General features: G+C 28.3%; 1 protein-coding gene across 1 annotated transcript; it reads right to left on the reverse strand.

Moving 5' to 3' along the window:
* Positions 1 to 441: 441 nt before the first annotated feature.
* Positions 442 to 2370, reverse strand: LOC141538259 (uncharacterized). Its single transcript, XM_074259637.1, has 2 exons — positions 1920 to 2370; positions 442 to 1099 (listed from the first exon to the last, which is right to left on the reverse strand). Exons 1-2 carry the CDS (start codon positions 2054 to 2056, stop codon positions 442 to 444), a joined length of 795 nt encoding a protein of 264 aa, XP_074115738.1. The 5' UTR covers positions 2057 to 2370.
* Positions 2371 to 13778: the final 11408 nt, after the last annotated feature.

Raw genomic sequence — 13778 nt, forward strand, 5'->3', positions numbered from 1 at the left:
TATTGTGTTTAAAAATTTTAATTCAATAGTAAATAAATTTATTATACCGATAAATTTCCAAAAACTTAGATTTTCGGATTGTAAGCTGTTTTTTAATACTCGCAAATGAATTTCTGGAACATCATTTATGGCTCGTACTTCCTCAAAAATACTGTATTTTGCGGGAAGAAGATCTTTTTTCCACTTTTGCTCATAGTATGTGATGAACTCTTTAATACCGTCGTTGGGTAAATTTTCACCAATTTTTTCCAACTCTCGGTCAATGAGGTAGAACGGCAATAATGTTAAGGTCATTATTTTCCGGAGGATTTGATTCGTTTCTGCATTATTTTCGTCAATGATTCCATGAGCAGCTGTGCGCAAAACCTTCAAAATACATAAATAAGATTTTATTTATAATAGTTAAATTTTGGCTTCAACTTATGATTTAAGTAAATAAAATTAAAAAATTTGTTGGTCACTTACTTTGCAGATACTATCAAACGAAACTTTTTTTTCGTGTACTCGATGAAATTCCATATCTACATGGTCTTGGAGATCTTTAAAACAATCTGAATAGATTTCTTTGAAATGCATGACGTGGCCTTTAATAAGAACATTTTTAATTTCTAGCACAATGTTCTTTACAGTATCACGCGAGTAATCAGTAGATATAACCCATATTATTGGAAATGCCTGCAACAAGAAAAATTTTAATTTAAAGAAAAAAAGACAGTAAAGTTCAATTCGACTCATATTTAATTTATAAGTACTTACGTATTCATTCATTTCTCCTAAAACGATAGTTAAAAATTTGGCATCGCTAATATTGGGTATAATTTTAGTGGTGGTACTTATGTACAATCTATCAAGTTTCAATTCACGGATAAAATCTATGTCATAAATTAGCATCACTTGGTCGTTGAAAGCTGAAACTTTCAACATTCGCGGATCGTTCGGGCCAACTGAATAAGATCTTAAGAACTCCCATTCATCTGAATTCAGAAGTTCATCCGTAGCACTGAAAGTTGTTGGCTCAGGAAGAATCGCCTTATCACGCCAACGCGACATAGTCCGGCTTATCTTAGAAAAGCTCATTTCGTTCTGGATTTCTGGATGCCTAATATGAAATAGATAAGAAAATTTTATAAATAATTAATGTCAGCAAAATATACTTTCTCCCAAATGTAACTCGAAAAATGTGAAAAAATAAAAATATAATGATTATTATTGTCCGTTTTGCGCGCCTCCATCATTATTAAAACCCTGCCGTGACATTCGAAAAAGTAGCCTTTATGTTTATACAACAAAAATACAGCGGAGAAATAGTACAGCGTTTCTATCACAAAAAAAAATATGTTTATTTAATATTTTTTTTGAGTGATATAAACGTTGTACTATTTTTCTTTTGTATTTATAGTATTTTTGTTGCATTTCGAGTGTTATCAAAGCTTGAGATTTCTTTCAAACTATTTTTTATTAAATTATACATATATGATTGAGGCAAAATATTTTCTGAATTAAATCTCGCGCATTGCTGACAGTTACGAAATGCAATAAAAATATAGCATGAAATAAATATATATATATATATATATATATATATATATATATATATATATATATATATATATATATATATATATATATATTTATATATATATATATATATATTATTTTGATAATTATTAAATTTTTTGGTAAATGCATTAATTTAATCCTTAATTTTTTCATTAAAAATGCATAAATTAAGTTTTTTCAATGATTAATTTTTAAAGAATTTATTAATTGATATCTCAAAATGAACTATATTATGAAAAATTAAAATTTTTAAGTTTATTAATACTTTAAATTATTTATAATTTTAGAATTATAAATTATCATTTAAAAAACGATAAATACCTGTTATAATTTATGATTTTTTACAATTGATAACTTACAGTATAATAAGTGACTCGTACAAATCTTTTAATGATTGTCGAGTCGTCACAACGGCTTGCCATAGTGATCGGCGGAAGCTGATTTCTGCTTCCCACTTCTCTATCGGCTCGATTCCATGATACTGATGGGGTCGCATCGGAAAGAAATCTTCCCCCACCAATTTGCAAGTTGCCGTGCACTTTTTTGTGTCCTTGTACTTGCAGATTAAGTATCTAAGAACAAAAATTCATAAAATATTTTATTTTAAAAAGGTAAAAAATCAAAGTTAGAATTTGTTGTTCATTTTTTACACTACCACAATATTGAAATTAATAGAAAGTAGTATACTCATACAAATATTTAGACAACTAGATAATCATACACCGATAAAAAAATGAAAATTAAATTAAAAAGAAGAAATTGTCTTCACTAAAGCAGAAAAATTTTTGAATTCATTAATTTCACCTACGCCAAGGAAAAATTTCTTCGTGAAAAAAGTTTTTTATCTTATCAAAGAGGATCAAATTATTTACAATAATTTGTTTTCAACCAAATTAATATTTCTATCGGTACACAAAAAACAAAAAAAAATAATATTCAAACTATTTTCTTAAATATTATTTTTCATAAATATTATTAACTTTCACAAAATCAAAATTGGTATCGTGTGACCACTAATTTCAGTATTGCTAAATATTTAATTTAAATTACAATAATCACGTACTTGGTGCCATTCTTTAACGTTTTGTTACAATTGTAAATAAATCCTTCATTTATAAAAAGGTCCCAATGGCACATTGATCTTATATTTAAAGACATCCTTCGAATATCGTAATAGTTCTCGAATATCGTAAGAGTGTTGCCTCAAGTTACCCGCACTTTATTAACGAATACAACCTACTGACTGATGCAGGCATGTAAACCCCTAGTGTTCTCAAGCAACAAACCCCTTCTTTTGTTTCTTGGCGGTTCTGGCGCGCGACTATTTTGTCAGTACAGTCAGCTTTTCGAATTTCCTATTTAATGTTGAATTCAGACCCTTTGTGTGAACTGATTTTTTTTTTTCTTTAATAATGAGAAAGAGACGTACTCAATACTGCAAAGAGGGCGCTCGAAAATATTACAGTGAGAGAGACTTCACGATTCTGTAAATTGAAACGGCGATTCTATAGTCTCACAGAAGACAATAATTTGTTTAATCCGTCTAATAATACGAAAATATTTTTTTTTATCAATTAATCTATGTATGAACACCTAAGCATGAAAATTTCATGATTATTACAGAAAATAAATCGAAAAAATACCGTAGAAATTAATATTGTAGAAGATCGACAAATGAGAATAACTGTACATCTTAATTACCAAAGAGATGTATCATTATTGGTGAAATATTAAATTTTTAAATATTTATTAAATCTTGAGAAGGATTCAGAATCTTTTGGTTTATAAGTATACTGCTAACCTAACTAAAAAAACTTAACTATTATTCTAGTAACATAATTATTGATTATTGTTTGAATATCAGGCTCTATCGTTTGTTGACCGTAATAATCGTATACTGATAGAAAAATAGTTCAACTTTCCACATTTTTTTATATGTTTCCTTAACTTAAGTGTGCATGAGTATAACAACGGCCATTTTTGCGGGCAGGCTGAAAAAACCGTAATATAGACGGGTTACAATCTAAAACATTGACGAATAAATAATAGTTTAAAAAAACTAAAAAACACGCTTTTTATATAAAACCGAATTAAAAAAATAGAAAAAAAGTTTTAATAAATTTAAATTAAGAATAGTGTTAAAAATTTCAATAAATATAAATTAATAATAGTTTAAATTAAACACAATGTATTTTCTTTTAAAAAAAGCGTGGGGTGCATGGGTCAATAGATATAAATATTCTATCGACAGATATGAGCAGAGTGATTATCATTTTTAGAATATCTTAAAAAGCACCCCACGCTTTTTTTAAAATAAAATAAAAACAAAAATAAACAAAAAAAACAAAAATAAAAAAAAAACATCATCTGACCTTCTATGAAATACACTGAGGTTTACGTTGATCTTAAAAGAGATTAAGATAAAATTTCTAAGTATACCAAAAAAACAAATTCCAAGTAAAAGAAAAAATTATCATATAGCGTTGAAGTACTTTTGCTAATCCTACTATATACATTATAATACGATAGTTACTTGAATCCTGGCATGATTTTGATTAGACAATAAATAGCTGGGTAAAATTTTTAATAATAAAAAATTCTTAAAAAAATTGCTTTAGAATATTATTATTATTATAAAAAAAATGTCCCAACATGTAAGATGTAAGAAAATTTCAATTAGGAAAACTATTAATTGATCGTTATTAAAAAATTATTCCCATGATGAACCAATAGCTTAACATTATGACGGTGCTTGACATAAAAATCTTCTCTTTTTATTTTAATCCCGCTTCTACCTCCCCCCTGCCGCGATCGAACTCACCACAAGTGTTGACAGTCAACTTGTAGTTATTTAGACTGAAGTAAATCATATCGCTCAGTGTAACGGATTACAGAACTACCTATTTATGAGATCTTTTGCTTGATAACACTTTGGTAACAAAGAAAGTGAACACGTCAATATTGACTGGATGTATTTTTATTTTTTAAACTGTTAATGGCATTAGACTTATAAGTAAGGTTTGAAATTGAAAAAAATTAAAATTAAAAACGTTAACGGAAGCTGTGCAAATAGTTACTGGAAAAAATGTAAGTGGTGATATTTTTTATTTTTGACTGTTGAAAAGTATGGTTTTATACTAATTTTGTGTTTGATAAGTTGCAAAAAAACAATAAATGAGTGCTATTTGAGGATCGTAGGAAAAAATGGAAAAAAAAAAAAAGATGTGTTGGTAAAATTAATCATGATGGTTACTTTTATAACAAAAACAGTGCGTTATCAAAAAAAAGGTATGACCTTTTACTGATTTTTTTAATATACTACTGCATGAAAATATGTTTATCTCATTGTCATTGTTTAAAATGTTAATTGCTTACAAAATCGGACTTACTTTACGTGAGCAGTAAAAAAAAAGTTTAAATTAATCGTATTTTTGTTGTAATATTTCATTACAAAATTTTGGAAAATTATAATTTTTTTTTTTTTTTAATCATTTACAAACATTGAAAAATTTGTCATCGAATCAGATCTTACATTCAAATGTATTAAGAATAGAGGCACAACTAATTGCACACTTATAAAAGATATTAAACATTTTAGTTGATGTATTGCTAATGATGAATTTTATATCTCAAAAAATATTCTGAAGACCGTATCATTTGAAGAGATAGAGTTCTTAATTTATAATAAAGTCCTTTTCAATTGTTGGCCTAATAATTTTTTCTTTTTAAAAAATGGTGTTCTTTGTTGAAGATTTTTTTTCTTCAATCAAGTTAACTTTTCTATCAGTGTACTGTACAAAGTTTCTACCAATTATTTTTTTTTCCTTTCATTTAGATATATGATATGTGATAAATATCATTCAAAAAAATGTCCTGCACGTTTGCACTATGAAGTCGATGAAAATAATAAGAACCAAAATTTTATCTTGATCGGAAATCACAATCATGATAAACCTGATGTTGATTTTTTAATCCGTCAATTCAAAACCGAATTCAAGAAGGAAATTATGACAACTTCAACCAAACCTTGTATTATATACACCAATTTATGTTTGAGGTAAGTTTTATTTCTATATCATGACTTATAAAAAGGACAAATGAAAGCCAATTTAACGGTAATTAAGTTAGGAGATATAAGACTATATATTTTTATAATTAGCATCAGCGGTGTATTTTAAAGTGGATTTATCCTTCACAGGTCGCGTAATAATGCAGTCAACGCTCTCTGTATTGGACCTCTCTATATTTGACCACATTCTTCCTCTGTATTTGACGATTTTACACAGTTCTTATGGACTTATGGACAAGGACGAGTCAAGTACAGAGAATGGTCCTGTACGGGCGAGTCAAATACAGAGAACGTTGACTGTAAGCGCGGCACCAACCTTTTTTTTTTTAACAAAATTTCAAAGGAAAGTTTTTAAAAAAATGTCATAATTTTTTGGAACCACTTTGAAAATTTTAGTACGTAAAATACATCTCAAAATGAAACTAAAAATATCGCGCGACGTGAGTGAGCAGTAGAGACTTTTTTATCCCATTTAAAAAACACGGCGACGTGACACTCACCACGCGACTTAACTCAGCTGAAAAATGCACGCGGCCATCAACCAAGGATTAATCAATTAATAGAGCAACATGAAAATTTTTTAATGTTTGTAAGCTTTCTCATGCACAGATTTTTGTTATTTTGAAATAGTGCTTACAATATCAGTAGTAAATATCGAAGACCTCAATTTATATATGTATATAAAAAGATTTTTTCAGCATTATGTAACAAAATTATCATACAGAAAAATATCCCCTCAATCGTCATTCCCATAACGATAATCGAATCATTCCCTAAAAAGTTGCTCTTAAAGTACTGTCTTTCTAATATTTCAGCAAAATATATTTTAACAAATACTTTATGTTCAAGTTAGAATTTTATTTAATTATTCCTAAATTATTTATAATTTAACACAAGTTTTCACCTCATCATATTTATATTTAGATTTCCTGACGGTGCAGCGTTAGTTCCATTCGCTAGCATGATTTCAACTATAAACAATTGGCGACGAGAGATTCGTCCTCAGCATCCTAAGTCGTTAGAAGAATATGTTTTACAATTACAATCGGATCAATGGAAAAATTATTTAACCCGTAATAAAACGAAATTACAAATTAAGCACATACGTAGCAGCGATAAATCGTCAGCAGTTGTTTTAGCCGATGAAAATTTCCTGCGTACGATTAATACCACGCATCTATTAGTTGATGCAACCTATGAAGTTTGTCCTCGAGCTCCGAGAGAAATATATCAATTCTTAACAATTATGGCTCTGATAGAAAATAATGTAAGATAAAGTAAATAAACAATAAAATTTTATTACTATACATGAAGAGAATTTCATGGTAAATACAAACATGAAAGTATAGAAGTAAGCTCAAAAAACCCAAAATATGGGTGTACATAAAAGACTTTTTATTGTATCAAATTAAGACCTAACAACGACGTAGGGGAAGAGGAGGGCCAATAGGTCTCTTAAAGAAAAATTCCGAATTGGTGGTTCTCATACTAAAATCAATTATTATTTAATTAAAACAAGTGTTATTTGCCAATTATTTTTTTTTCGTTCGTGCAAAAAATACGTATATATTTATGTATATGTGAAATAAATAAAATATATAAAAAATTAATGTGGGTACTCCAATGAAAGATCTCGATGATTAGTCACTTATAAGCTCATTCCAATATTACACTCATCGAGAGCTTTAATTTATATAAATATATAAAAAAGTCCTCATAAAAAAAATAAAAATAGTATTTGGTCAGTTTAGATAATACTTTGAATGATTTACACTCGTATAAAACAATAAATTTGAAGTAAAAAAATTTGCGCCAACCGATTTTTTCGGTTGAGTTTACCGAAAAGTAATCGGTTGAGTCAATCGATTACCAATCGGTAGAGGCTTCCGATAATTTTTTTCATCTAAGATAGTAAAATTCACAAAACAAGTATTGTTAGCGCTAATATTAAATTCTTTTCATGTACATGTGGCTTTTAAAGTCAAAAAAAATGTATAGATTTTATTTATTTTATAAAAGCATACATTTGAACATATTATTTTTTCAGGCACTTCCAATCACTTGGGCACTTATGACAAACAAAACCAAAATAAGTTATACAGACATTTTTAACTATTTCAAGACAATAGCTCCACATATTAGAATTAATAGCGTCATGTCAGATTTTGAACTAGGTATAATGAGTGCCGTCAGACCATCTTACATCCACGCACAACCAGAAGGCTGCAACTTCCATTTCGTTCAGGTATCGTATTTTTAAAATTAAAATTTTTTAATGTTATATGGCACTTGGAGACCATAAGAACGTATAAAAAAAATTGTATTTTGGGGTTCAACGTATTTTTGCGTGAAACGTGCAGACATGTGAAAAAAAATTTTCCCAATATTCGAATTTTATTAGGACTTATATAAAAAAGCGAATTTTTGAAAAAAAAATTTTTTTTCATTTTTTACGTTTCAGGTCCGACTCATGAGTTATGACTTATGACTTATGACACCCGGGACCGACCTCGGATGCCATAAGGTAGATGACCACTTTGTAAATTTAGAAAAATCGGTTTTATTTTTTTTTTTAATTTTCTCAATCCTTATAGTATTCAGAATCACCCCAAAAAATTGTTTTCGGAAAATTTGAATTCTAACATAGCGAAATTCGTGAAAGTGTGTGCGCGCTTCCAGTACTCTATAGAAAAAGTTAAAACTTTAAAAGCATTTATTATCTCGAAACTACTTTTTTTCAAATTGCGGACAAATTTGGGGAAATTTTTTTTTTGCATTTCTTTACGTTCCAGCTAAAAGTGCGTCAATTCCCGAGAAAAAATTTGTTTATTTGCGCTAATCGCTTTTTACTGGTACTTTTTGACGGCATTCGCCCTGATGGCATCTGTAAAGCGATATGTATGTACGTATGTATGTGTGTGTATACGTATAATTATGAACTAATTCACGTAATCACAGTGAGAATAAAATTTTCTTTTCCATTGAAATCTATTTTTCCATTATTAATAAATAAAATTGTACGTAATGGTAATAACTACGGGTTATAGTAAAAATTATATAATTATTTATTTTTACAGGCAGTACTTAGAAAAACGACCAAGCTCAAAGTAGACATTTTAATTGAGGATAGAGACGATATGAAAATTTTCATTAGAAAACTTTTGGGTCTTGCCCTTTTGCCAGCAGATGATATCAAGGAAGCTTTTATGTGGCTCGTTAATAACAATAAAGAAATTAGCCAGTTATTGAAAAAATTGACAGACTATTTTGTAGATTACTGGCTTCAAACTGTTAAGCCAGAAAGGTTTAGTTGTTTTCGAAATAGGACAAAAACAAATAATTACATCGAATCTTACCATAGAACACTACAATTAAAGTTGGGGTCTCATCCACCAATTTGGGAGTTCACAGGTAATAGTTTAATTAATAGTCTTGTAAGAAAAACCTATATTTATCGATGATCAAATTTAATTCTTACTTAACACTTTCAGAAGGCATTGCAGCACTTCAAGAGCTATCAAAAATTGAGAAGACTTCTTTGGAGCAGAATTTGAAAATTAGAAAGTTTCAGAATCAAAAAACAACAAAAAAAATGATATGATTGAATACTTATGGGATTTATATGAAAATGGGACTTTGGATATCCCTAATTTTTTACAGTGTGCTAGTAACGTATCTAAAGCTTTTAATAATAAGCTTGTATGGACCAGCACAGACGATGTTAATAATTTTATAATGCCTACTGTCTAAATCATTTAGTTCGAATAAAGTTAAAACAAAATTAATACGATTGGTGCCCACAAATTAAACAAATTTCTTTTTGGTAAAGTTTATAATTCTTTTGACACTATTGACATTGCTGTACGCGGGACGATTTGCATTAGATTTTCTACTCATTATATGTATTTTGACGTGAGGGATTCCATTTTGATAGTTAATTTGTTAGGTGATTCAGTTTTTGATAATAAATAATTTAATTATTTAAACGTAATTTAAGGCGAAACTATAATCGATCGATCCAAGCACATAAATAAATCGTATTTTTCACATTAACACATACTTTATATATAAATTACCTTTTGTCTATTTTCAAATGTATTAAGATATAATGAAATTATAAATAATTTTCTTTTTTTTCCAAGCATTTGAAAGTAGGATGAGCGCGCATCGTCATCGTGCTGAGAGCACATGCATATTAGTCTTTTTTTTATTTTATGTAAAGAATGCATTATTATTATTTTTATTTTTCATTAAATGACAAATTAGCTGTTAAAGATACATTATAAAAGTATATGTAACTATTTTTAAATTTTGGCATATTTAAGTTTGCTGTAATATTAAATTTATTATTTCATTATTATATAGGAGATATATTTATGGGAACATATATTGTTTTATTTATTTAATTTAGAACTTTTTTTATTTTAATTTTATTTCTACACTATGTAGACTTATGTTATCGTTTACTTTTTTATATATTATGCAAAACTGACAGTCATGAAGAATAACTGGACAATCGTGCATAATTGATGTATATTGTTACATACAAGCAGTCATAAAATACTCATGCATTAAATCATTTCTATAATATTAAATTTATCTATTATTTGTAAATAGTTTCTACATTATCTGCTGTTTATTTTACTGAGCAGGAAAAGAAAGTTTCTTTATTATCTACTGTTCTTTGCTGCATTAAATTTTCGGATAGTGTCCAATCGGGAATTATCATTTCGGATTATTACAAGGAGGATATAAAAATTTTCGGTTAATTACGATTCGGATTTTGTCTTTTCGGATAAATACTATTCTAGTAAATTCCATTTATGAAAATGTCCATACGACTTTCGGATAATGTCCTGTCGAGATTTGTCTCGTCGGATCATGTCAAGGAGGATAAAAAAATTTTCTATAGATGGCGACGTGGATTTCGTCTTTTCGGTCAAATGACCATTCGGAAAGTGTTCATCTATGCGAAAAGGAGACCACCCCTCTATAGCCATGAAAGTGATGACTTAAACAACCGATAACATAGGTTCTGATGACTTGAATTCCTATAGCCCAGATTCCGATTACCAAGATTTTCGATTGGATATAATTCCGATAACCAAGAATCCCGATGAAATAGAAACCGTTAGCCTAAATTCCGATTACCAAGATTTCGATAGGGTATAATCCCATTAACCCAGGATCCCGATGGAGTAAAATTCCCAATGCATCTGCGAAAAACTTTTTATTCAGATAGGTGGCGCTATTTGATTGCAGCTCATATTTTCCATAATACTTTAAGACTATTTACATCAAACGACAGCATATTATAAGGAGTAATTTAAAAAATTTTTAAAGTTTTAAAATTTTGATTCTAATTCCGTATAGAACTAATTATATTTGTAATTAATTAATTAATTAATTTTAAATAATTAAATTGAAAGGTATAACACCAAATTAATAATGAATTTTTTTTCATTTTAAGATTTTTTAATTATTTTAATATAAAAACTAATCACTCAAAATTTATAAAATTTTATTTTTCAAATATACCATAGCTACTATTAACATTTTAATTTTTTAAATTAATTCATAAAATAACTAATAATAAAATATTATTTTTTTAATTTCATCCAAAAGCACTTTGACCGATGACAGAAATGTAGATTTAACAAGTTGAGTCCGGCAGGCTTGAGATCGAGTTAGCTGATGAAGAAGATGAAGAGGAAGCTTCCGATTCCCCAGAGAATATTGATGAAGAATGGAAGAAGCTATTGTTTTTGTTATTGACATGACCGTGCTCGAAGAATTTGGATCTGTCATGCGGGCTGATAAATGCGTGCCTCAGGGAGAATTTAACATTCTTTGATCTACTATTTTCAAAATAAGGAAACTAGAAAATAGAATACTAGAAAATCGAGCTTGCTTTCACCAACATATTTATTATCGACATTTGAATTTATCTATATTATTACAAATTGCACTGTAAATCCAAGTGTTTTAAAAGTGACTACAATGCTTCTAGATAGAAACAAAACACTTGGATTTACATGTGTATTTCTTAATTATTGACATTTTTAAAAATATAAGGTCATCTTGAAGTTAAGCTCATCAGAAATGTTCATTTGAGTACACACACGATTTTTTTCATATATTATATATATATATGATATTTCTCATATTTGTGAAATTTATAAAATATATTTAAAGTTCGTGTGTGTATTCAAACGAAAGGTTTCGATAAGTGTAACTCTATGATGAGCTTTTATCGTTAAAAATATCATCAATTCACAAAATCCAACTTCATTACTTAATTATTGATATTTATGAAGATATAAGATCATCTTGATGTTTCGCTCATCGAGACCTATCATTTTAATACCCACACGAATTTTTTCAAATATTTTATAAACATTTTCCATATTTGTGAAATATATAAAATACATAAAAAATTTCTGTGGGTATCCAAATGAAAGCTGAATAAAAAGTTTTTCGCAGATGCATTGGGAATTTTACTCCATCGGGATCCTGGGTTAATGGGATTATACCCTATCGAAAATCTTGGCTATCGAAATCTTGGTAATCGGAATTTAAGCTAACGGTTTCTATTTCATCGGGATCAACAGATTCGGTAGAATCTGGCGCCAAGTTCCGTTCTTAAGCCAGACTACCGAGTGTGTATATACCGTAAGCAGAATCGTTTTTTGAGGTTACAAGTTTTTTTTCAAATTTAATTTGATTTTTTTTTTTATATGATATTTTATAATAGTAGTTCATGCTTTTTATTACGCGTATTACTTGATTATTATCAATTATCTTTATAATTTCTATTTAAAATTATTAAAAATAATCAGCACAAACTATAGCGACCCAGATTTTTAGATTTTAACTTTTTCTTATGTAAAAAGCGGGCGGCCAGAGACTAAATAATATAACGATGCATGCTAATCTTATAATAGATGGGAAACTACAGTGAAAAAAAGATATTTGACAGCTTGCAATTACACACGCCAGGCGGCGCAAGAATAACTTTTACATGAACTATAGCTTAAAGAGGATAGTTTGCCACCGGAAATGTATTAAATTAAAATTGTCAATTTTTATTATAATTACAAAAAAACTGAAATCTGAACAAAAACAGTTTCACTGTAAAAAAATCGTGCCAAGTCCACGTTCATAAGACTATTAAGAAAAAAAAATTTTATTTCTTTACAAAAAGATATAAAATAAAAAATTAAAAAATCCAAGTAACCGATATGGTTGTATATGATTTTCGAAAATTAAAAAAATTTTTGTAAATTTAAAAATTAAAAGAAACAATTTTGGAACGTACTTGGTGTGCGTTATTGTGTACTTCAATTTTTTTAAGTGTCCTAGTAGATACAATTTAGGAATTTCATAAAAAGTGAAATATTTCGTAACTACGCACACTAAATACGTTCCAAAATTGTTTCTTTTAATTTTTAAATTTACAAAAATTTTTTTAATTTTCGAAAATCATATACAACCATATCGGTTACTTGGATTTTTTAATTTTTTATTTTATATCTTTTTGTAAAGAAATAAAATTTTTTTTCTTAATAGTCTTATGAACGTGGACTTGGCACGATTTTTTTACAGTGAAACTGTTTTTGTTCGGATTCTTGGTTATCGGAATTATATCCAATCGAAAATCTTGGCTATCGGAATCTGGGCTATAGGAATTCAAGTCATCGGAACCTATGTTATCGGTTGTTTAAGTCATCACTTTCATGGCTATAGAGTTCTACCCAGCGTGGCCGGATCGCGTGATTTTTTTATCCCCTCTTTTGCGTAGTTTACATGTATGTTAGGCTTGCTAGGCGCGCTCGACACTGTAGAGGGGGTAAAAAAAGAGCACGATCTGGCCACACTAGAATTATTTAGTTGTGAGAAAAACGACGCAAAGTGTAGGCAGGTCTATGTTGAGTTCTAAAAAGTAAAGTTAACAAAATTGTGTAATAAATCTATTTATTTAATCCGGTAAGTAATAAATAAGAAAGTAATTTCATTACTTTACTTTATTAAATAAGTGAAAATTATCAATTATTAAATTGTTTCAATTATTTTAAATTTAAATAAAGAATTTTGACGAGTATTGAGAAGACTCAAATTAAAAAAAAAATTTTAACATTTCTTAAATAAT

Source organism: Cotesia typhae, unplaced genomic scaffold, assembly GCF_013202065.1.
Source record: "Cotesia typhae breed Kobodo isofemale line unplaced genomic scaffold, CoteBio_Ctyphae contig_20, whole genome shotgun sequence".
Classification (NCBI taxonomy): Eukaryota; Metazoa; Arthropoda; class Insecta; order Hymenoptera; family Braconidae; genus Cotesia; species Cotesia typhae.